Source organism: Anser brachyrhynchus (assembly GCF_964034855.1).
Source record: "Anser brachyrhynchus genome assembly, chromosome: 2".
Taxonomy (NCBI): Eukaryota; Metazoa; Chordata; class Aves; order Anseriformes; family Anatidae; genus Anser; species Anser brachyrhynchus.
In genome coordinates this window covers 68,760,966-68,785,948 of record NC_137695.1, presented here as the reverse complement: position 1 = coordinate 68,785,948, position 24,983 = coordinate 68,760,966, and the positions used below count along the sequence as shown (strand labels likewise).

Here is a 24,983-nt window from a genome sequence, read left to right as displayed (position 1 = left end):
GCTGTCATATGCCTCTCTGGATAATAGAGATGCTTTGCTTAAGCACTGCTTGTATAGGAAACTTATGGTGTTAAGACTTAACACAAACATTTAATGTGCTGGTCCATAAAAATGTATGAAGACTTGCTGAAGAACATTGAAAACGGGTCTGGTGGGAGACGGGTTTTGAAATGTTAACGCCTATTTTCTCTTCCCACCACCAGAGGGAGCCAATTTCCATTGTATCTTGAATAAAGCTGTGCAAGCAGATGGGCAAGTTAGAGAATGCTATCAGTCCCACCGGGATACAATTGCACTTCTGTGTAAGCCAGAGGCAGAGCTCAATGCAGCTATTCCTTCTGCTAACCCAGCAAAAACATTACAAGGAAGTGAGGTAAAGCATGGAAATTATTCTCCGTTTTGGATAGAAGGGCTACTCATCTAACAAAGTAGACTCAAGTTGACCGATGTGGAGGCTGATTCTTAACTGCTATTGTTTCTATCCCAATTGATGCAGGGAGGTGACTAGAACTTCCAAAAAACTTGCTTGCTTGTTCTGCTTAAAGTCTGCTAGAGTATATTTTGTTATGCTTAATGTAAGCAAGTTCAGTTGCTAAGTACAGCAAGACTGGGTAACAAACAACTGTAAAAGGAGCAGTATTTGATTAATACTTTGTATAGGGTGGTAGAAAGTAGTGCTCAGGCTCTTGGGGCAATTAGATTTAAAAAAATAAAAATAAATGTTTTCCAGGATTTTAAAATATTAGGCAATTACACCAATTTGCTTTCTGAGGAAGTCCTGGCTCATATTGTAACTTTTCTCATGGGAATTGGTTTGAAGTAAATGTATTTGATTTCCATGTTTACAGTATTATGAGATGCCTGATCTCTTTTTGGAAAAACAAAAACAAAAAACAACAACATTGTGTTTGTAGTAATTCAGTGTTATTAGTGGAAGCAGATATTGTAGAGGAGAATATAGCTTGAGGAATGCTTGAAGGTCTTTGCTACTTTGCATTTTGTCTTTAGTCATGAATCCTTAAAATATGTCATCTTAAATAACATTTGTAAACAGAAGTGCATGCAGTATTATTGCTAGTATCTGTGAGGAGTGCAAGATAGAAACTAATAATGGATTTTTTACTTTTGCAGTAATTCTTCAGAACTCATTAACTTGACAATTTTATTACCTAGGTTGTTAATGTCTTAAGAACTTTGCTGGCTGGTTTGGATGAAGTTAAAAAGGAGAGAGAACAACTGGAAGATGACATGAAAACTGTAAATTTTGACATGACGAGCAAATTCCTGGCTGCACTTGCACAAGATGGTGCTATAAATGAGGAGGCTATCTCTGTGACTGAGTTGGACAGAATTTATGGAAGTTACACACAGAAAGTGCAGGAGTCCTTGAAAAAGCAGGAAGAACTTCTCAAAAACATTCAGGTACAACAACCTGTCTGTATGTTGTCTTTGCTCTCAAACTAACTATCAGCAATTCCTCAACATTTCCAGTGCAGTAGAAATCTACAGCTTTTTTTTCTGTAGATATGCTTTCTACTCCATTTTGCTTATGACTGTCATAGAACAATTGATACTCCTTTATTCTTCTGATCACGGAAAAATAGAGGGTTTTGGTTTAGTATTCACTGGAAAGAAATGCAGATTTCTAGCAGACTCTGCCAGAGCTACAGTGTCAGTTCTCTTGGCCCAATTCTGCAGATGGTTTTGCCCTTGAAGAAACTTAACTGTGCATAAGAAGTTTTGGTTTGGTTTAATCTTTTTTTCCTCCTCCTGTCATCCCATCTTGATAGTTATTTGTGGGATAACAAGCGACCTGTCTTTGTCTGTTAGACATTTACTGTCTCTGAAGAACATTTTGGTTTATTTCTTATTGTTATTTACAGTGTGCTTGACTTCCAGCATCTGTAATGCTCAAAGTAAAAATTATTGAAAATTTCTTAAACTGTGACTTATCTCAGTCTTAATTTGTCAGTAACACTAGGGACAGGTACCCGAAATGTCTGGCAAAAGAGTAGGTCCTAGTGCTTAGACAAATAAGAATAATTGTTTGAGTGATGAGGGGGCCTATTTGTGTGCAAGGTTACTTGTGACTTCTGACTACAACTTGCACTTAATTTTTCCCTTTCTGAAGAGTTATTGTTTCTAGATGACAATATGGACACTGCTTCTATCAGGGATCTTATATTCACACGTTTCTTAACATAGATAATTCTAAAATCTTGATGGATATTACTTTGATGTTTGTGTGTCCTGGAATACAAGTTTGATTGCTGCTTCTGGCAGCTGAAATAGTCTTTTAAGTTTTTTCCTAAAGAAATGAGATGCAAGTGAGCCTCTTGTCAGTTTTCTGCTTCTCTGTCCTCTTAATAGCTTGCCTATATCAACCAAATTTGAGGTAGAGCTTCTAAAAAAGATTGTAACTTTTGAGATGATTTTATGAATATCAGTGGAGTATAGTGCAGCAGAGAGCCTAATTAGTATATTCTCTGAAGGAATCTCTACAGTAGAACTGAAGAATTAGCTGGAGGTCAACAAAAGAGAACAGATAATTAGTTGATACCTCCTGCCTGTCAATTAATACACGTTTAATTCTGAAATAGCCACTGCACTTGGCAGTTAACAAGTATCAGGAAGTACAGTGTGTGGCTGGAAGGTGATAAAGGTAGGCATTGGGAAAAGGGGGGTAGAAGCCATGAGTAAAATTAAGAACAGGAGATACAGAATCTTACATGGAACCAGGCTGCATTATTATCACTGCTCATTTTTCCCTTCTTCCTTTTAAGAATGCGCATCAAGATTTTTCAAAGATGAAACAGTCAAACAATGAATCTAATTTAAGAGAAGAAGTTTTGAAGAACTTAGCTGTGGCAAATGACAAATTTGTGGAACTTGTAGCCAATTTAAAAGAAGGCACAAAGGTACAGTAATTCTTAAAGAATTGGAAGAATGTTTTATTTACACAGTGAGATGTGAATCTAAAGTCATAATAAACATCATAGTCAATGCTAGATAGGAGGTACGTTTTTGAAGATTGTACTGCTGAAGTGAGGACAGTGAGTTGCTTGAATTTTGATTGTTTTGACAGCTGTGAAACACTTTGTTCCTCTCTGAAAATCAAGCTTTTCTGAGTGTTGATTTATATTAAAATTGGAACAGGTATTGATTACAGCTGAGTAACTAATGCTGAAGTACCCAGAAAAGCCATTTTATCTGAAGAATTCTTTCATTTGTTCTCTCATAATAATTAATCAGTTTATCAAATCTGTGTTTTATATACTGCTACTGCATACATGAGGAAAGATGAGGAGGGTTTTATTTAACTTGCTTTTTTGATCTGGGCTTCTGGAATGTGTCTTATTGCTTCAGTACTAAATGCTTTTACTGATTTATTGAATTGGTAGTCTGCTAGAGGAAAAAAAGAAAACAAAACTTTGAAATGTCAATGAAAATTGAATGCATGGAACTGACTGAAGGCAGTAAAACAATTACAAAAAAATCAAAAAATATCCGTACAGTTCCTCACTAAGTGACCAAGTTTTGTTCTGTTTTTAAATAGACTTTCCAGTCTTGAACTATGTATGTAGTTTTTAATCTTATAAATATGTGCAGTTGTACAATATTAGAGGTAAGGACAAGAGCTGACTAGTATCTGCTTCGGAAAAGAATACAAAGGCACTAGCAAATTTTACTGGAATGGCAGGTTCTGGGCAATGCATTAATGTAATGCCTGTAACTGGGTCAGTATGTAGAAATACACTAGCATGGAGTCTGAAAGTATTGATTGAGCATGTTAATTTTTTCTTTACTAGTTTTACAATGAGCTGACAGAAATCCTTCTGAAATTCCAAAACAAATGCAGTGACATTGTCTTTGCTCGCAAGACTGAAAGAGATGAACTGCTCAAGTAAGATTTAAATACTTTACGCATTGTAGAAATTAAGTATTTATCAGAAGGTAATCCTTGGACAAGTTTATTATGGTACTTGATGACACAAGAAAGGAAGAATGTGTTGACTATTTCCTCTTTGCCTTGTGTGTTAACCCTACTCTCCCTTCCCTTGAAAACCTACAAAAATAATAGACGTAAATAGTGAATGCTACCTAGAAGTCTGTTCTCCTGTTCCCATATACAGTTTAGCATGAACACATTTCATCTTACCATGATTTTACTCTACTGCATTTTTTTGGTGTGCGTCTGGTGGTAATTTTATTTTATTCTTTTGTTTGAGGAGCTTTTGATTTCTGTACCTTGCCCTTGCTGTCATCTTGGTTTGAGAAGTTATCTAAGTGCTTCAGCATATAATTGTCTTCTGTGTCCCCCAGTGTGGTGGAGGGAAAAACACTGGTCTCTGCTCTGTAGTCTGATCTGGTCTGTTATGTTATTATTTGGATTATGTGGGTTGCCTGTGCTACTGAAGAAAGGGAAGTAGTTCTTATCCTTCCTCTGAAGGGAACAGTTGTGTTGCTGTTGTCCCTTGCATGTGATCAAGTTAGTGTAGTATGCTTCAAATGTAATTTTTATGCACTTGGTGTAAGAAGAACGGATAACTGAAAAGGCTTGCATTTTCCAATTTTCAGCTTTCCTTCAGCAAAGCACATAGCCTTTAATAAAAAGGGCTAGTTTTTAGTAAAATTACAATTGGTGAAACTGAAGCTGTTCTGTGCATGTACCTTGTTGTGAATGCTCAGCCCTCAAATTTTACCTCTTCTAACCTCATCCTTCTTGGATTTGCTTTTTATCACTTGGTTATTGTGTTTTTAAATACTTTGCAACCATATACAACCCCTTCTGCCTCTTTTTTTCCCCTCCCTTCCTACATACATGAAGTTTGGAAGCTGTAAGCTCCTGAACTGAGGCTTAGGTATGAATATTTCACGTCTCTAATATGTTAAAATTCAGTGTTAAACATGTAGATTTAGTGTTGATATAACATTCAGCTGAATCTTGCAATGATACTCTCTTTTACTTCTCACGTGTTAACTGTTCACTGACATGAAACTCTCAAGGTTTGCAGAAATGATCGGATTTGGGATATTTGTAGTATGTCTACCAAATGTATTTCTCAGTATGCTCAGCCTATGGTTCTTGAGTGACTGAAATATGTGTTGTGCACTGTGTCCTACCTGCCCTTCCGCCCCATTAAAATCAAAATACTGGCTGTGGTTTCTGTCTTGATATAGCAAAAATGAATTTGGTGAACTGGTATCTCATGTAGCGCTGGAGACCTTGTTTCATGATTGCCCACTGGATGACCGGTTTTAATAGTGTTTTAAGCTCTACATTTGATGTGCTTGGTTGCTGGCTGGCCAAAATAGACTTCATTCTGAAAGCCACCAATCTTTGCAGCTTAGTTTTAAGAAGAAAATTGCTAATTCCTTCTCTTAGTTATTTTTCTAAGACGGTAGATACTGTTTTTGATAGTTTCAGGATAATAACAGCATTGAATAGTTATTCCACTGTCTGCAACAAGTAGTTTGATATACGTGTATGTAACAGTGAGAGAAGACAATATTTCCAGCTTTTTCTCACCATTCCTTTTTCCTAGTGATACAGCAGGGATAACTGCGAAGACAGTTTTCTTGGAGCTCTTGTTTGTCTCTTCACTTTTTTCCTAACAGTAAAGTTGCTAGTTTTGTTCTTCTCTGGAGCTCACCTTTGCATGCTATATAATAGGAGCCTGTAGTTTGTTGCTAACTAGACTGTATGCCTTTGTCAGTCTCCCTTGTCTTCCGTTTCAGAATACCAGGTATGAAGTTCCAGCTGTTATATGTTGCTATGTATCTTGTCTACTATATTTTTATGCGAAGTTTTTTGAAACTTTAACTGCTTCCTGAAGTGTTTTGGAGGAATCTGTCAAATCTCAAGTTTTAAATCTCTTGCATCAAGAAATATACTCCATCCATCTGAATATGTAACTTAGAACTGCTTCCTCAGAATTTTCATGACAAGCTGACTGTAAAATCTGTTCACCATTTAATGGAAGCTAACACATGACACCAAAGCCTCCTTGTATCTTACCAAAGTAATATCCAAGAGTAGTGATCTATACCTAGTATTGAGCTGGAACTTAAAGATGTTATTAGAAAAATAAATGTAACATTTAATCAAAGATTGGCTGGAGGGTTTTCTGTAATGAAAGTGATTTGTACTCTAAATTGTTTGAGCTAGCTCACTGATTATGCTTTAAATATTAAATTTAGTTTGTCACATTTTCTTAATATAGTTTGCTGAAGTGTATAACAATTTGTAAATAAAGCTGTATGTTTGCTTGTCCGTTTTTAATAGAGATTTGCAGCAAAGCATTGCTAGGGAGCCCAGTGCACCCTCTATTCCTCTGCCTACATATCAGACCACACCGGCTGGAGGAAGTAAGCCTGCTGCATCATCAACTCCCACTCCAGCACCCAGAACCATGGTGGTAAGTAAATGCTACAGAATTGGTGGGTTGGAAATAGAAGGTTCAGGTACGCTGGAACTCTGATCTATACCTTGTTTATAATTCCTTAACGTATTGGTGTATTTAGAAAAGTGTAGAAGTGAAATAGAGGGAGAAGTCTCAAAACTTTATGGAGAGTTAGTGGTTTTCATAATTGTATATCTGAAATGGAAAGTTCATTGCTTTCCAGATGCTATGCATTATTATCTATATAAGGGGAATATAGAATGTCTCTTTTTTTAAAAAAAAAAAAAAAAAGGTGAATCATATAACCATAGCTTTTAATTCCGTGACTTCCTGAAAGAAGCTCCAACTTAATTCACTGTCTTTTGTTAGGGTGCTAAACCACAGCCACCAGCACGGCCGCCGCCACCGGTGATTTCTGTGGCAAGCAGTTCTCCTTCTGCATCAGCACCATCTGGACCTGCTGCAGCTCCTGCTGTTGCTTCTGCTCCGGGAGTTGGTGCATCAAGCACTGCACCATCACAGGCACAGGGACCTCCTTACCCAACTTATCCAGGTTTCCCAGGGTATGCTATTGGAGTACTTATGCTGTTGTGTTATCCCATAATCTAAAAGCACTTATTTGTTACTTGTGACATATTTAAATCGTTTTTTATCATTGAACATATGTTTAGTGTTCTTGAGGTGTGGTGATTTCTTAGTTTTAATTATGTAATTCCTGTTGGAATCATTTGCTGACAGTATTTGTGGGGGGGTTCATTTTGGTTGCAGGGTTTTTCCTTTTTTTTCCATTTCCCCTTTCAAAAGGAGGAGATAGGACTGCAGTTCCTTAACCATGGTTTGTGGACTGTTGCCATCCCTTGCATAATTAGTTGGTGTTTGTCTGCTAAGTGTTGGCATATCATTTTTTAGATCCTGGTATCTCGCTGAAGATGCTGAAGTATACAGAACAAATTGCATTTGAATAATGTACTTTCTTATGATGCTTTTTCATTTTTTTGGAGTCGGGACAAGGATTTGGAGGCAGCTGCTATCTTTTTCAGTAGCAGGCAATGAAAATGTTAATATATGTACAATGATGTTAAGCATAAGAGAATCAGTTTGCATCAGTTCTTCTAGTTCTGGCAAGTTACTTTGCTCTACCTTCGGTCTCCATTTATGTTCCATGCATTATACTTTGGTCCTTAAAAGTTGCCACACTATCTGTTGCACAGAGTAGTATGAAAAGAAAACGTTTGCAGTGATTGCATTTTTTTTGTCTTACCGATGAGTTAAATTACTTGCAAACTAGTGTCACCAGTGTTTGGCAACTAAAGCATGCTTTTTTTTCTTCACACAGGTATTGCCAGATGCCGATGCCAGTAGGCTATAATCCATACATGTATGGCCAGTATAATCTGCCATATGTGCCATCACCTGTCTTTCAGAACCCTGGACAACCACCATATCCAACACCTCAACAACCTGGATACCCGTTTCCTCAACAGCCTTATTACCCTCAGCAATAATAGATCTGCATAGAAGCTCTGCTTGTTAAAAATTTGGGAGAAAATTGCAATAAGGATACTAAAACTTCAGCTTCAGTTAATGTACGATACTGAACTGTAGGCAGTCTATAACTCTTGTTCATTGTTAACTGCTCAAAAATATCTAGATCAGTTTTTGATTACATGAAACACTCAAAAATCTGTGGCAGCAGTACAGACTGTAGAGTAATGCCAGAACTAGAACCTAATTCAGTGGTTTGAAATTGTACACTACATGTTGGCTAGACCAAAATGTTTCTTTCTTCGCAAAAATTCTATAAAAATTGATTAGATGAGAAAAATGGAACAGTGCTTGCACTGGGTGTTATATATTCTATGGAACTACATAGCATTTCCTTCTGTACTCTTACTGGTTTGTATCTTTTGAGTTTAATTAAAATAAGCTATTTTGTCTAATAATCAAGGCCTTGTAAATCATCAGTAAAAAATAAATTACATAAGAATGGTTTAAACACTTGGCATTTCCTTACCATTAAATTGTATTTTGTGTGTTTTTAGATGTTTTCATTTGTCCCTTGATTTACACTTGGCTGTAATGCCAAAATAATGTCTCAAATGCTTAGCCTTACAACTGAATTTACATCTCTTCTCCTTGAACCTCTATTTTTTTTGAGTCTATAACTAACCATTTTGATACTGGTAGATGAAGTCTTGTGAGTAGAATCCTGTATCTTTTGAAGTGTATTGGACTAAAAAATTTTCATTATCACTTTAAAAGAACAGTTACTCTGATCTCAAGAAAACTTTTTAAAAGAAGAGAGATCAAGATCCATTTTAGAGGACCAGTGGTTGGTTGGTTTAACCCATGTTTTTCAAAGAAGTTAATCAAAAATGTGTAATTGATTAACATAGGGCAACTGTTAATTGTTGGAGTGTTTCAAATTGTTCTTATATGATATTTTTTCCCCAGTAAAGAGCTCAAAACTTTATGCATTCCCTCAGGGAGCTTATTATCTGTGGAGAGATTTTTTTATGGTAGAAAAAATTACCTTGTAAATTAAAGCACACTGAATATTTACTTTTGGATCCATTTTCTTAAGGGACTACCTTGCATTATGTTTTGCATTAAGATAGTGAAGAATATGAACTTGTGGCTTCTACCAAATATTTGCTAAACTTTTCATATTTTTTTAAACATGCTGTGTAGTGGGGGAGTCACTCCTCCTGTAGCCCTTAGTTCTGTGGGACAGTTAATTTGAGTGCTTCATACAAGATGTTCTGGCCATATAGAATAGCTATCACAATACCTATGTTAAATGTCACTACTTTTGTTTTTCTTTGTTTTTTTGTTCTTTTTAAGTGCCTGATTAAAATAGCAAGGTATACTTTACTGTAGGGGGGTTTGGAGGGTGCTAGTTACTGTAGCATCTGGGTGTGAACCTTACTGTATCTTGAATACTCTTCCGCTTAAAGAAAGCGACATACGTATCCATGTGAGCTTCTTTCTTTGTCTGAAGTTCTTGCTATGTGATCACTCCAATTACTTTGTGAAGGCTACTAATCTTTAATGCTCCGTGTCCCCCACAGAAAATGTAAATCAAAAAGTGAAAAGTAAACATCTCTCAGAACATGAGTATCTAATTCTAAACAGATTTACCAGCTCTGTAGAAGCTCAATCATGTAGGGGAGAAGGATGGAATAGGTGAATCGAACACCATAGATGCAACAGTGCACAAAGAGATGTGCTTTGCATTTCATTATAACCACAGCTGAATGGGGTGGCACAGGGACATCTCCAATGTTTTTCATAATAATAATACTTAAGAGGCAAGCAAGGACAATGAGAAAAGGCTAGGAAGGGAACTGTTTTGAATCAACAATCAGAATCTGATTTTACTCTTAACTGGAAAAAATAGCAGTTTTCCACTAATATCACTGTGTCGATGTGAGCAAGTGCAAGTTTAACTCAGCCATTTTAGTTCTATATTTCTAGCACACTATTGCCTGTAGATTGTTCCGTTTGCACATTAGATGCATTTGAGCTATTGTGTAAGTTTTGTTTCTAGTGCCTCAATTTATAGATCTTATTTCAATGTTGTATAAAAATGTAACTTGTTCAGCGTAAGGGTTCCTAGAACTGAAATTTTAAGGCTTCCTAGATTTGAAATCATTGTTAAAACATTTTTCCAATTGTTACTGTTTGTTTTAGTTTGCTATTAGTTAAATATGTATAGAAATCTGTACATTATTTCCAGCTTTCACATGACCATTTTTCTTTTTTCTAAAAAAAACCACCAAAAATCCAGAGACATGTATGTATCTGCTTTTAAGCATGCAGCTGTCTTGACTTCAGTTGAAATGTTATCTTGTTCTTCCGTAGTTTATTAAAAAAAAATCAGTTAGAAAACCTGATTTCATGGCTTCTCTCTCGAGTACTATGGCTTCAGACAAGTCTTTACTTTGCAAAGGATGGAAATAAATCATTGGGTCCCCAAATGAGTTTCTGTTGTGGTGAATGCACTTAGCGTATCAGCTACTGTGTGAAACAGTGTCCTGTGTCCTGCACCTGTAAAGCAGGTGCTTTACAGTACAGCAGCTGTTCTGTAATAACAGCTGTACTTAAATCTTTGTAGTCGTACTGATTTTCAAGGCTGATTGAAAATATTTCCCTTTGGTTATATGAGGAGGAAATGGTAATGCCCTTCTGCCTTCAGATTAAAGTATGTTTTCATTGTCTTGTGTTAGGCTGGGTTTCATATGATTTGTAGCAGCATGTTTTTACTGGGCAAAGGTGTTAACTTCACCCTTACAAGCCTTTAACTTACTCCAGCAGTTAGGTGGCCCACATGAATGCTCCAAGAACATTTTTATTTTTTAAGAGATTATAATATCTATATTGTAGTTGTTATATGGAGACAAAAGTTTACTTTATGCTCTTCAGAGGTTTTGAAGTTGAACATTTGTATAAAAGCTTTCAAAGCAAATCATCTGAAAAGCAAGTCTTACAAAGCAAGCTAATAATGGATCATCAGTGAAATACCAAACTATTGGAGGCTTAGTAGGTCTTTCCTCATTTTTTTTTTATGTGCTTTCAGGTCATATGAAAATATTCATTTCCTGACCACCAATTTCTACGTTGCCACCCTATGCTGGTTCTTTTGCTATAGTCTGGAGTAGGATATAGGAATTACTCTGACTGCTTTCAGGGCTGATCCATGGGATTTAGCCTGAATTATGTTGAAAGTAGTCCCTTGCTACTTCAGGGTACCCTGAGGCCAGTATTTGGGCCTGGATATTCTGAAATAACATTACAAATTGCTAGGTAGCTGAAAATTGGAGGGAAAACCAAAAACACCTCTTTAGGAAGCAAATGTTTTTTCTATTAGCTGAGTCATATACTTGTTGGATATTAAAATGTACACGGTTCTGAAGTGACTTGCAACTCATCACCTGTTCTCTGGCATGTATTTATCTTAATAGAACACTGAAATAGTGTTAGTGATGGAACACGGCAAATTGAATTTTAAATTTTGGTTCTGTTACTATTAAATGAAGTTATTTGCATTTTCAGAACTTTACTCTGTTTAATTTTTTTTTAAAATTCTAGCTTTTGAAAAATGAGTTATGGCAGAGTAACACTGAGAGGTTCTTACTTGTGTAGTCATTCGGGGGGGGACATGGGAGGATTTGGGATATTTTTTGTTATTGTCACTTCTGGATAGCATTAAACACCTGCTAGCTTTTTAGATTTAGTAATGACCATTGAAAGTTGTATTTAAAGTGGTCAGGGTTTATTATTTTTACCATGTTTTCATTGTTTGTCACTATAGTTTAAACACTGGCAGATCACAGAATCTATTTGAATATTATTTTCACCAAAACACTTTAGTCTTATACTCTTATTCTCTGACAAATAATGAAAAATGGTCAAAATTTTTGTTTTGGACTCAAGTTTTGGACTTAAATTTGGAACTATTACCTTCATTAGCAAGTATTTGCTGTTAATTCCTAATGATAGCTTTGGCCTTGCATCCAATTCCCCTATATTGGGTATAATAACCATTGATGGTAACAACTGTTATCTCAGTCGTACCTTTTGAAAAATAAAATGGTGTTTCTAAATCTTGGCGAAAGTTGGCCATCAGTTTTATTAACTAGGTTGTAGGGAAAAGTTTCTGCAGTCAAGTGTGAAAGGGAAGAGGCTTTACTGTTGTGAAATCAGTACCAGGCCATAATTATCACAAGACAACTGCTATGAGCTCTTTCAGCTCTCTCACCTTAAACCAGCTCAACCATCTCATATGGCGGTACTGACTGAATCTGCACTCTTAAATCCACACGTTTATCTTCCTCTCAATACATCTTGGAGTGAGAGCATGTAGCATGCCTGTACTGTGTTACTGCTCAGTTACAGCCTGAGCCTGGCCAAACTGGGACTTACCTTGTCCCACTGCAGACACTTCTAGCAATGACCACATCCTCTGGTCTCAATTTTGACTGCAAGCTCCCCTGCGGAGCTAAAACAAGTGGCAGAGGAGGACGAAAGGAGGGCGGCCACCTGTTCATGTGAGTTATGTTGTATGGGCCTGGACTATATAGGGCAGTCTCACTGGAAGCTGGTATCTCGGCCAGCACGGTGTTTATGGCTTATTGTGCTTAATTGTGATCTACTGACAGCCTGCCTGCTTTTCAGCATGTGATGGTGTGTGTATAGCACACCGTGAGCAGAAGCTGTTATGTAACTGTCAGGTCCTTTTTCTCTGGAGAACTACCAAGAGCATTATCTGCATGAAGATGTCTGCAGATGGCTCAAGCTCCCTTGTTGCTCTGTTTTGTATTTCCTATTGAGGATTTCCACCCTACTCGTTATCACACCTTGTTGGACCTCTTAATTTTTGTCATCTTAAAGCTTCCCTGGGTTAAACATACAGGTAAGGAAGAGCCAGACCACAGTGTCAGCAATCTTAGAAAACATCACAATGGTGGGTTTGTGGGCTTGGCACTGTGTGCTAGGCCTGCAGCAGAGGGCAGCCAGCCCTCACTTAACCACACATGTCCTCCACGTTGCCAACACCTCCTCTTGGTGTGGCTGTAGGTGAGAGGAGATTCCCGAGCTCACTTTGGCAGAAGAACAGGTGAGTTGCTTTTAATGAAGCACTGCCAATTTTAAGTGAATGTAGATACCAAGAAAAAGCCTTGACTGATGACCTAGAGCCTGAATTGTAGAGCCAGCGTAGTGCAGAGATAACTATGTTGACTGCCCATGTCCAGCAGCCTGACCCCACTAAGCTGAATTTAGGGTGCTCTGCTGGGAAGGGAAAAGGAAAGCCAAGATCTCATGGTCACCCTTACCTTCCTTATTGCTTTGCAAGAGATACATGGCTTTTTTTTTCTATTTCACCCTTACCTTCCTTATTGCTTTGCAAGAGATACATGGCTTTTTTTTTTTCTATTTCATACCTTTAGTCTGCATACCTGGACAGTGTCTTTTTTTAATCTCCCCAGTGTAAAAGATGGTGTGTGTGTTCACTGTCTGATGCAGTGCTGTGTTATCTGGTCAGGCTTAAATCACTGCTGCAAGGAAGCAATGCTGGAGTAAAGTAGCTGAGGAGTTTTACCATGACCCATCTGAGACTGGGAGCAGAAAATAGGAGAGCGTGTTATGGCAGGAGAAAGGTGCAGCAGCAGCTCTGGCACTGCGGGACAGCCACAACAGGAACAGCAGATGTTGCATCAGGGAGGGGGGAGAGAAAAACATGGTGAGGAAAGGTGTCAAGGTGGTCAGACAAGAGCTAGGAGAAGGCCTGGCATTTTGGCAGGAAGATGATGTAAATCTCATCATTTGGGGTGATGTGAGGAAAACAGAGTTCAGGTTGAAAGGGCTTCAGAATTACTTGAAACAGAAGAAAATGCAGAGCAATTGTAGTAAAGGGAAGGAGAAAAGGGGTGGTGCTGTAGCTCTGCGGGGTGGGAGAGGTTCCAGTAAAGGTTTTAAATGTGAAGGAAACTAATTTTTCTCATACTCCTTCGACAGGGAGAGAAGTTGTGTCAAGGAAAGGTGGTAAGGTGATTTCCAGAATCAGAAAAGGAATATGTAACTTAGCACCAACGCAGGTGTAAATCCAGCAAAGACACTGCATCTTCCAGTGTCCAAAGACACAACTGTTTTCCAATGTTGTTATATGGCCGTGTTGAAATATTTTTTTTCTTGTTGCACTGAAGTCAACAAAACTTTGCAGTGCAATTCCGATCCCCAAATATAACTAAGAAATCAAGCGAGGCTGGCAATTTCTTACCGCTAGGTGGCGTTATATGGAAAGGCATCAGATGATCCAATGCATACTGCACTGCTGTTAAATCCTTGTCTCTCGATGGAATCATCAGTTTTGTGTGGAAAATTTTGAACAGCGTTGTTAAGGCTCAAGATGAAATGATACAGGCTTATGGAAGAAAATGTTTTGTTATGCTATAAAAAGATTGTTGTGAAGATATCAGAGAAAGCTAAACAGCACCTGTAAGAAGACAGTTTACTGAATTTAGAGTTTTTTTTTTTTCCTTCTGTCTCATTTTTGGTTATGCTAAGCACGTGGTATTTGACCCTCGGGTTGCCAGTGGTGATAACAACGGAGCCACCCAGTTTTCCCTAAAAGGACACCTCATGCCCCTTATTCTCAATTAAGGGGTAGAAGGGCAGTAAGTTGTTTGATGTACTGATGGCAATGGCCTCCATCATCAGTTAATAATCTTGATGCATAGAGTAGTATAAAAAATTTCCCCAAATCTCTAAAGAGGAGGTGATAAAGAATGTGTATCATCTCCTTTCCCCCTCTAGACAAGAGCCACCACTTGGATAACTGCTTATGCTGGAAGGTACCCAAAGCAAAGTGTGCTGCAAGTGCCCATACTACTGGCTGTGTACTGGTTTGTGCAGTGATGCAGAGCTGCCAGGAGAAGCCTCAGCATCACAGTTACAGCAAAGGAAGAGCATGTGGTCAGGGTGAACTTAGATTGTACCACTCTGGGCTTTTTACCTCCTGCGGCTTCACTTTGTGTGATCTATCTCCTGTGGAGAGGAGCGTGACGAGATGAGCTGGAAGCTCGGGGTAATAGAAGTTGAAACCTGTGCCTTTGTGTGCTATTCCCTTGAGTTGTACTTGCTGTGTTTTGGGATCAGGAGAGGGCGATATTCCTACCACATCATACATCAGTGTGGCAAAAATGGGCTGGCAGTAGACTTTACCTGTTACTGAATGTTATTTATGCACAGGTTATAAAACCCATCAGAAGGCATGAAGCTGCTATTGCAAAGGGGATAATCCTGAATTTCTGCTAAAATCACCATGGGAGCAAATAAAGTGTTTTTCAACCTGTAGCACATCAGTTAATACAGTTGTAGTGGTTTTATGTGGCTAACCTTAGGCACAGATTTTTTTTTTCCAATCCTGTTTGAGGTAAGGCTGATTGGGCTTTGTGACAGATATCCTATGTGATAAGCTAGCCACTGAAGCTTTTGAATAAATGCCAGTGCTCCAGCCAGCAGGTGTCTCGTTCAGCCAGGTTCCTCTGCCTGTATATATACTCAGCAGTACCTGGTACAGGAGAACTGCTTGGCATCCTGTACATTAACATCATGCATGAGGGAGACCAAATACAGAGATTTTTCTGTGGGGATGACCTTGAATTCAGACTGACAACTGTGCGATAAGAGCAAGAGAAAAATTGGGCTCTGTGGAATCTGGTGTGCATCTCTGCTGATGGTTTGTGCTGCAGCAAGCAGAGAAATGGCTGCCAGTTCTTGCAGAGAGCTGATTAGAGATTAGGAAGTGTAGTAAAAGAGGACAAAGGCAGGGGCTATATGCTTGCAAGCCCTTGCAGCCTACTGGGGTGCAGTCTTGTATAACTTTATTCTTGCAATTGTTTTGATAACAACAGTAACGGAGGGGCATAAAATCTCTGAATATAAAGGTATGCTAAATGATTTTGTATCTTTCTGAAATGAGAAACATGGTGACAGATGCTCAGTGTTTCTTCCTAATTTAGACTGATAATCCAACCTGTCCTTTTTCTTGCATGCATTACCATGAGAGGCAGTGTTGTAGCTCATTTCTTCAAAATGAGATGAAGTTGGTTGACTGGTTCATCTTCTTTCTCTGAAGTGTTCAGGTGGCAGGCCAAGATACCCCCAAAATATGGATAAACAGGGAAAAACAGACTTTGGTTGTTTTGTTAGCACCCTGAGGCTTCAAGCAGAACTCTTGCATTTTACAAGTTTCTGAACAGGACACTTGATTTCCAAACACAAGAACCAATTTCCCATGGATCTATGCTATGTGGCACAGAGGGGCTGATGTCCAAGCAAGGATGACATTTGCTACTGAAGCTCCTGCAGATGCAGCAGTTAAGAGGTGGCCTGGCTCTCCTTAGCCTGCCTGAGAGGAGATCTACCATCTATTTAGACCTCTTTGTCTGGGAAACCACAAGATCACTTCTCCCTTACCTAGATGCTCTCATAAAACTGGTTGCATCTGATTCTCCTTGGAACCTCAACTTTGCTGGTGAATTTGTTCAAAGTTGAAGGAGGCCAGGAGAAGAATACATATATGAACATATATGTGTGAATCTATTCGCTGCGTTGCAGGACAGCATCATCACATAAGTACTGTTTCCATGGAAACAAGGCTAAAAATACTGAATAATGGAAATTAGAGACTCATCTAACAAGTATTTTCTATCCTGAACAAGGTTATCCTAATCTATATACTGTGGTGCCTGTGTTTTTGTAGGTTTCTGAAAGAGACTGGATTTTATTTTTGTTTTATTGGCACTCCCTTCTGCTCTTACACACAGAAAAGGCCGCTCAGCACTAGCCCTGCTCTAACTTCTTCTGAAGAAAAATGCTGCATTGCATCACTACGTGCTGTGGAAGCACCTTGATGAGATCAGAAATTCACATTAAGCATTCTTCCCCAACTCAGTCACTTTGCAATCACGTCCCTTGGGCACTGCAAGAGGTGTCCCAAAGCAGGCTGCATGCTGGTGGCTCTTGGTCTTTGGATCAGGGGCAAGCACCTGCTTTGCTCCAGCATTGGGCGTGTTGGAAAGGCCTATTAGGCATTGACCCATCCATGCCCATCAGCTCTCCCAGATGGGCATTTGGGGCAGCTGGGCTCTGAGCCCGTGGTCTAAGACATGCTGGCAACTGTCTGCATGTGCCCTGTGCCCTGCCCCAAGCGAGCTGTGTGGGACAAACAAAGCCTTGAAAAACCTACAAAAATGCTCTTGCTATTTGCATAAAAGCAAGACTCTGCACAGAAAAATCTTACATTTTATTTCATAAACATAGGCATCTGCAGCTAATTAAAGTAGCAGCATATAATTATACCCTTTCTTATTAGTAGATACAGAGTCTGACAGTTGCTTAGATACAAAATAAGCAACTACAGATTGTCTTCTGCACTTTAACAAGCAGAGAGAGATAGAACAATAGAATTGTAAACTTATTCTGCATTATCTTCAGTAAATGTGCCTGAGAAAAATGTTTAATCTCATTGGTAGCTTGTAATTTTAGCTGTAAGGTTCTTCAGCTACCTCTATGCTTTACTCAATAAAGTACCAACCAAAAACTTCCGATGGAGAGAGGAGCATATCTCCTTGGGGAAAACATCAGGCAGGAGGAACAATAGTGCAGCTAGCAGCCACCATTTTGCAGAGACCCCATTTTCTGGCTTTTTGTTTCCATTAAGGTAATTTTCTTTTTACTGATTAAAAAATAAAATTCAGGAGCTATTGCAGTTTTCACTGCAGACCCTGGCAGATAAACAGGAACATAACAAACCATGCACAGAGCATAGCTAATATTTTTTAAAGGCTGATGATAGGTGCTGCAAAATGAGGTTTTCTGACTTCTTAATGAGTTAAGTTCACAGCCAAAGCAGTCTGGATGCAACAAGATGGATCTACAGCTTTCCTAACAAAATCCCTATTGCTTCTCATCAGAAAACTCATGACGCTATATTGAGAAATCACTTTTCTTGCCCCACTGAATGTCAGCTGCATCCTGAGAGGCACGTTTTAGTGCGTGACCTTTTCTTTTCTCACATTCTGCTAATAACCCCCAACTTTCCTTGCTCGCAAATCTAAAACTCTGTTGATACACCTACAGTCTCAGTGCTCTTGTTATTAAACTGGATGGAATGTAATCAGAGCAGTTAATGCCACAATAATCCCCCTGATCCATGTGGTTATCTTTGAAGATATCAGAAATGATGCTGCCTGTAAAAGTGATGATGTATGTTCCGGTTAATTCTGTGCCAGGAAGCCTTCAGGGGAATGCACTGAGCTAACCCTCAGGGTGTTAAATGCTCGAAGCTGCAATGAGATTTCAAATGCTTTTCTTATTGACTATCAAAGAAGTGCAGTATGCCTTGGTAGAAGCTGCAAGTTTATTCCTAAAAACGTTTTTTTAAAAAATATTCACATTGGAAAAGGTTTTTCTTCCCTCTGCAGCATGGAGGTAAGGGACAAGGCTCGCAGGGCTGGGCTGCAGGGGGAGGCTGGTGAATGCAGCAGCAGCCTTCCTCCTCTGGGAGAGCAGCGGCAACTCGGCCCTCCTTCCTTCTCCCTTTGTGGAGAACCTGGGGCTGACGAATAATAAGTTTCCCCTTTGCTTTGTTATATCAGCTTTAGCAGCATTTAGGGTGCCGTTCGGCAGAACTCTGAAGGCAGAGTTGATGCATGGAGAAGCAGCTGTAGCTCGCTCCTCAGAAGAGCAGGCTTGGGCAGGCTGTGAGCTGCTGAGATACTTGCCACACAGCAATTTTTCCATCAGCTCCGTAATTTCTAAGGTGTTTCTTTAACTGAGGCTCTCTACCACCCTGGATCAGGGGAGAAATGAACGATGAACCTTAATTTCTGGCTTTCCTCATCCTTCCCAAATACGTGATGGTAGCTGCCATCTGGGCTAGATGCTATTAAATATTTAGCCAGCAAGGTGTCAGGTAGGAGTTCGGGTTCAAGAGAACTTTGGTGTTGAAGTGCACAAGCAACAGAGCTCCTTGACAAGTAAAGTTAGGCTGTGCTGATTACTTAATTTAATAGGTTTCTTACCATCACAGATAAAGAAAAAGTGAAATGAAAAGGGAAAAGAAAAGAGGTTTCTGAGCATGGTGTAGTCACTGAGTGTAAACACTGTGTCTGCACCCCTTCCTCACTCCAGATGGCCTTTTAGTGTTGGTAAGTTGTTGCTGCTCTCTCTTTTCTCACGTTTCACCGATTTTAGGTTCTGTGTTACTGTTTTGGCAAGCGTGTCTTCCAGTAACTGGCACAAATATCCAGTCAGCCTACTTGGCCCTTTCCAAGCTGGCCAAATCAACAGCATGGGCATTGTTGAAATGCAGGTAGAAACACTTTTTGGTTCAAAGTTTTTGTGCTATGGACAGCATTGGGATGCCAATAGAGAAAGGCCAAGGAAACTTGTTCTCTTACTGCACCAGTCCTTGGAGTCCAAATCCCCATCTCCTCCCAGTCTCAATACAAGCCAGCTGGTTTGCTCAGCTCTGTGTGTCTCCTTGCAGCCCTCTGGGAACTGGCACAAAGGAGGACACACAGATCAAAAGACACCAGTGCAGAGATGTGGGGAAAACATTACAAGAAGTAAAGTACTGCAGTGAAGAACTCTTAACATCTTTTACCATCTCTGTTTTTGCTGCTGGGTTATTTCCCTTTCCTTCCCAGTGTGATATAAATTTTATCATCCCAGTAACGTTAATTTCCCAGATCCAGCCCTCTCTGAAAGACCCCTGACAAGAGGACTGCACTGCAAGCTCCTGTGCTCTCTAATTCACCATCGGGTGTTTCAAATATTTTGATGTTGGCTCAGAAGCTTTACTTCTGCTGTTTTTGTTTCTCAGCATGAACTTTATGGTCCCCAAAGGTAGATTCAGAGTTTAAAGGTAAGTAAAATGCGCTGTCACTGGGTATGCCACTTCTACATGAAACACAGAAACAGAACAATCTCTTCACTCCCTTCGAAGTGTAACTAAAGCCCTAATTCCAGTAGGACAAAGTCATGCAAAAATCAGTAAAATCCTCAGTATAGCCAGCTGAGTTTCAGAATCATAGAATCTTCTAGGTTGGAAGAGACCTCCAAGATCACCTAGTCCAACCTCTGACCTAACACTAACAAGTCCTCCACTAAACCATATCACTAAGTTCTACGTCTAAACATCTTTTAAAGACCTCCAGGGATGGTGACTCAACCACTTCCCTGGGCAGCCCATTCCAATGCCTAACAACCCTTTTGGTAATGAAGTTCTTCCTAATATCCAACCTAAACCTCCCCTGACACAACTTTAGCCCATTCCCCCTCGTCCTGTCACCAGGCACGTGGGAGAATAGACCAACCCCTACCTTGCTACAGCCTCCTTTAAGGTACCTGTAGAGTGCGATAAGGTCACCCCTGAGCCTCCTCTTCTCCAGGCTGAACAATCCCAGCTCCCTCAGCCGCTCCTCGTAAGACTTGTTCTCCAGACCCCTCACCAGCTTCGCTGACCTTCTCTGGACTCTCTCAAGCACCTCCATGTCCTTCTTGTAGCGAGGGGCCCAAGACTGAACACAGTACTCGAGGTGCGGCCTCACCAGAGCCGAGTACAGGGGCACAATCGCTTCCCTAGACCTGCTGGCCACACTGTTTCTTATACAGGCCAGGATGCTGTTGGCCTTCTTGGCCACCTGAGCACACTGCTGGCTCATATTCAGCTGACTATCAACCAGTACTCCCAGGTCCTTCTCTGCCAGGCAGCTTTCTAACCACTCATCTCCCAGCCTGTAGCGCTGGTTGGGGTTGTTGTGCCCCTGGTGCAGGACCCAGCACTTGGCCTTGTTGAACTTCATACAGTTGGCCTCAGCCCATTGGTCCAGCCTATCCAGATCCTCCCGCAGAGCCTTCCTACCCTCAAGCAGATCGACACACGCACTTAACTTGGTGTCCTCTGCAAACTTACTGAGGGTGCACTCGATCCCCTCATCCAGATCATTGATAAAGATATTAAAGAGGATTGGCCCCAGTACTGAGCCCTGGGGGACTCCACTAGTGACCAGCCTCCAACTGGATTTAACTCCATTCACCATGACTCTTTGGGCCCGGCTACCCAGCCAGTTTTTAACCCAACGAAGCGTACACCAGTCCAAGCCATGAGCAGCCAGTTTCTTCAGGAGATTGCTGTGGGAAACAGTGTCAAAAGCCTTACTGAAGTCAAGGCAGACCACATCCACAGCCTTTCCCTCATCCACCAAGTGCATTACTTCATCACAGAAGGAGATCAGGTTCGTCAAGCAGGACCTGCCCTTCATAAACCCATGCTGACTAGGCCTGATCTCCTGCTTGCTCTGCAAGTGCTGCGTGATGACACTCAAAATAATCTGCTCCATGAGCTTCCCTGGTACTGAAGTCAAACTAACAGGCCTATAGTTTCCCGGGTCTACCCTCTGGCCCTTCTTGTAGATGGGCGCCACATCTGCTAGCCACCAGTCGACTGGGACCTCCCCCAATAGCCAGGACTGCTGATAAATGATGGAAAGCGGCTTGGCCAGCTCCTCCGGCAGTTCGCTCAGTACCCTCGGGTGGATCCCATCCGTCCCCATCAATTCACGTACATCCAAGTGCTGTAGCAGGTCGCCAACCATTTCCTCGTGGATAGTGAGGGCCACATCCTGCTCCCCATCCCCTTCCACCAGCTCAGGGTACTGGGTATCCAGAGAACAACTGGTTTTACCACTAAAGACTGAGGCAAAGAAGGCATTAAGCACCTCAGCCTTTTCCTCATCTTTTCTAACTAAGTTTCCCCCCGCATCCAGTAAAGGATGGAGATTCTCCTTAGTCCTCCTTTTCGTGTTAATGTATTTATAAAAACATTTTCTGTTATCTTTAACAGCAGTAGCCAGATTGATCTCCACATGAGCTTTGGCCTTTCTAATTTTGTCCCTGCACAACCTTAAAACATCCTTATACATCAAAAAACAACATTATACAACATCTTTATAGTCCTCCTGAGTGGCCCACCCTCTTTTCCAAAGCTCATAAACTCTCTTTTTTTTTCCTAAGCTCTAGCCACAGCTCTCTGTTCAGCCAGGCCGGTCTTCTTCTGCGCTTGCTTGTCTTTGGGCACGTGGGGACAGACCGCTCCTGAGCCATTAAGATTTCCTTCTTGAAGAGTCCAGCCTTCCTGGACTCCTCTGCCCTTCAGAACCACCTCCCAAGGGACTCTGCCAACCAGTGTCCTGAACAGCTCAAAGTCTGCCCTCCAGAAGTCCAAGACAGCGGTTTTACTGGTCCCCTTCCTGACTTCGCCGAGAATAGAGAACTCTACCATTTCCTGGTCACTCTGCCCAAGGCAGCTCCCGACCACCACATCTCCCACCAGTCCGTCACTGTTTGTGAACAGAAGGTCTAGCGGGGCACCTCCCCTGGTAGACTCACTAACCAGCTGCATCAGGAAGCTATCTTCCACGCTCTTCAGAAACCTCCTAGACTGCTTTCTCTGGGCTGTGTTGTGCTTCCAGGATATGTCTGGGAAGTTGAAGTCCCCCACGAGAATAAGTGCTGGTGATTTCGCAACTTCTGCCAGCTGCCTTTAGAACTCCTCATCTGTCTCCTCATCCTGGTTCGGCAGTCTATAACAGACCCCCCACCAGGATGCTTGCCTTGTTGGCCTTCCCGCTGATCCTAACCCATAGGGACTCAACCTTATCATTCCCAGACTCGGTCTCGAGTTCCTCAACATCAAAACGCTCTCTAATATAGAGAGCCACACCACCACCCCTTCTGTGCTGCCTGTCCCTTCTGAAGAGCCTATAGCCAGACATTGCAGCACTCCAGTCACGGGAGTGGTCCCACCACATTTCCGTGATGGCAACCAAGTCATAGTTTACCTGCTGCACGATGGCTTCCAGCTCCTCTTGTTTGTTGCTCAGACTGTGTGCATTAGTGTAGATGCACTTCATTTGGGCCACTGCCTTCTGCCCGGGCCCTGACACTGTTCCCCCGGCACACCTCTAACGAGCCTTATTTCATCCCCGTCCCCCTTCTTACCTAGTTTAGGGCCCTCTCAATGAGCCCTGCCAGCTCCTGGGCTAGGATCCGGTTTCCCCTTAGAGATAGGTGGGACCCATCTGCAGTTATCAGGCTGGGTGCCGAGTAAAGCACCCCATGGTCAAAAAAACCAAGATTTCTGTGTTGGCACCAGCCTCTGAGCCACGTGTTAATCAGGTGGGCTTTCCGTGTCCTCTCCGTACCCCTCCCTGCCACTGTAGGGATAGATGAAAACACCACCTGAACTCCCGCTCCATCCACTAACTGTCCCAGTCCCCTAAAGTCCCGTTTGATAGCCTTCAGGCTTCTCTCCTCAATATTATCACTGCCAGCCTGGACTATCAAAAGAGGATAGTAGTCAGAGGGGCAAACCAGGTTGGGAAGCTTTCTGGCAACATCCCTGACCCTGGCCCAAGGGAGGCAGCAGACTTCCCTACGGGTAGGGTCAGGCCGACAAATAGGGCCCTCTGCTCCCCTGAGAAGGGAGTCGCCTACGATTACCCTTCTGTCTTTCTTGGTGGAGGCAGTCTTGAGGCGTGGAGTCGACTTCCTCACCCTAGGCATCCTCCTGGGTAGACTTTCTACCTCATCCTCACCCACCGGTCTCTCAAGCTCCAAGGCCTCAAATCTGTTGCGTAAGGGCACCTGGGAAGGCAAGGCCGGTAGGGACGGGGGTTGTCTGTGACGTCGAGCAGGGACCTGCTTCCATTCCCACTCACACCTCACACACACGGTGTTTTTGCCATGCTCAGATGGTAGCAACAGGCTCAGGCACTCCCTGCATCCAGAAACGTGAACTGTGGGCACTCAGTCTGGGTCGCCATAGACTTTCTAGAAAGAGCTTTCTGCCTAGTGCAGACCATGGCGGTCTAGCTCTAGGTAGACAGCAGGTACATGAGCTGTTCTTCTCAGCAGGGAGGTACATGAGCTGTTCTTCTGAGCCTGCCTTACCTTACCCTGCCCCGCCCCGCCCCGCCCCGCCCCGTCCTGCCCTAGCAAACTGCCAAGCAAACTACCGTGCCACACCCTGGTCGCCGCGCTCCCTAGGGGCTGCCTTTGTATGGCCAGGGAGGGGGCGCTGCTGGCTCCGCCCATGCCTCGTCAGCCTCCCTCGCGAGGGCTGCCGGGTCCTGGCGGCTCCCTCGAGTAGCCTCGATGCTGGTTTGCTTCTCACCTTTTTGATCTCATGCATGTAACAGTTGCATGAGATGATTTTTTTTTTTTTTTTTTTAGCAAATATCTGACGAAGTTGCTTGTAAATTTTGTCCCCTCCAGAGCACCATGGGTCCCTTTCGGGAAACCAAATCTCAAAACAAGGTAATTTTAGAGGTTGCCTACCACAGATTTGCTTGACATTTTGGCTGCAGGCAAGACATGTAAGTGCACTGGTGTGCTGTGCCAAAACCATTTTTTTTTCTCTCTCTCTCTCTTTTTTTTTTTTTTTTTTAATATGAAGCTTCTTCTAACCCAAGCACAGGTGATGAGGTTACCCAGTGGCACTACAGTGGGTTTATGGGGGTTTGCTTTGTGCTTGCTCGAGGGTAGGGGCTCTACTGACAGAACATGCGAGGCTCACGTGTGGTAAGAAAACCAGCCACCAACGAGCTTACACAATCTCTCTGTTCCCTGGTATCCCTTTCTTTTTTACCTAGGCTTCTCATTACAGCTTGTTTTCTGTACTTCTCAGATCTCTCACCTTCTTTTTATAAGAGTTTTTAAAAATCTTTTTAAAACACAGCTTTTTTCTAAGATTGCCTCCTCAGCCAACACGCCTCTCTCCGGACACCACCGAAGCATCTTGCATAGCCCTCTGATGGGCGGTGGACATCCTGTCCATTAGTTTGGTGTCTGTTTGCCTGAGGGTGACTACAATTTGTCACTGCATGTTTGAAAAAGAACCTCTAATTTCCCTGTTAGCTAATGCTCTTCCCTTGCTGTAAACAGTAATGCTCAATCAAACATCCTGATGCTGTTATAATGAGCTGTACCTAACGCCTTAACAAAAAC

At 41.6% G+C, this 24,983-nt stretch overlaps 1 protein-coding gene and 1 long non-coding RNA gene across 3 annotated transcripts in view; one reads left to right on the top strand and one right to left on the bottom strand.

Annotated features, from left to right (window-relative positions):
• Positions 1–8,400, top strand: part of PDCD6IP (programmed cell death 6 interacting protein) — a 29,295-nt gene extending 20,895 nt beyond the window's left edge. For both annotated transcript variants that reach the window (XM_080578829.1, XM_080578830.1), the window contains exons 12-18: positions 204–373; positions 1,174–1,422; positions 2,784–2,918; positions 3,810–3,904; positions 6,287–6,419; positions 6,774–6,967; positions 7,741–8,400. In XM_080578829.1, the coding sequence (XP_080434955.1) occupies positions 204–373; positions 1,174–1,422; positions 2,784–2,918; positions 3,810–3,904; positions 6,287–6,419; positions 6,774–6,967; positions 7,741–7,909 (1,145 nt within the window). In that variant the 3' untranslated portion in view covers positions 7,910–8,400. The remainder of the gene's footprint in view (positions 1–203; positions 374–1,173; positions 1,423–2,783; positions 2,919–3,809; positions 3,905–6,286; positions 6,420–6,773; positions 6,968–7,740) is intronic.
• The window catches only part of LOC308189116, a 79,323-nt gene extending 54,572 nt beyond the window's left edge, over positions 1–24,751 (bottom strand). Inside the window, exon 1 of the long non-coding RNA XR_013946028.1 lies at positions 23,478–24,751. This is a non-coding gene — a long non-coding RNA (uncharacterized lncRNA). The remainder of the gene's footprint in view (positions 1–23,477) is intronic.
• Between the last annotated feature and the right edge of the window lie 232 nt (positions 24,752–24,983).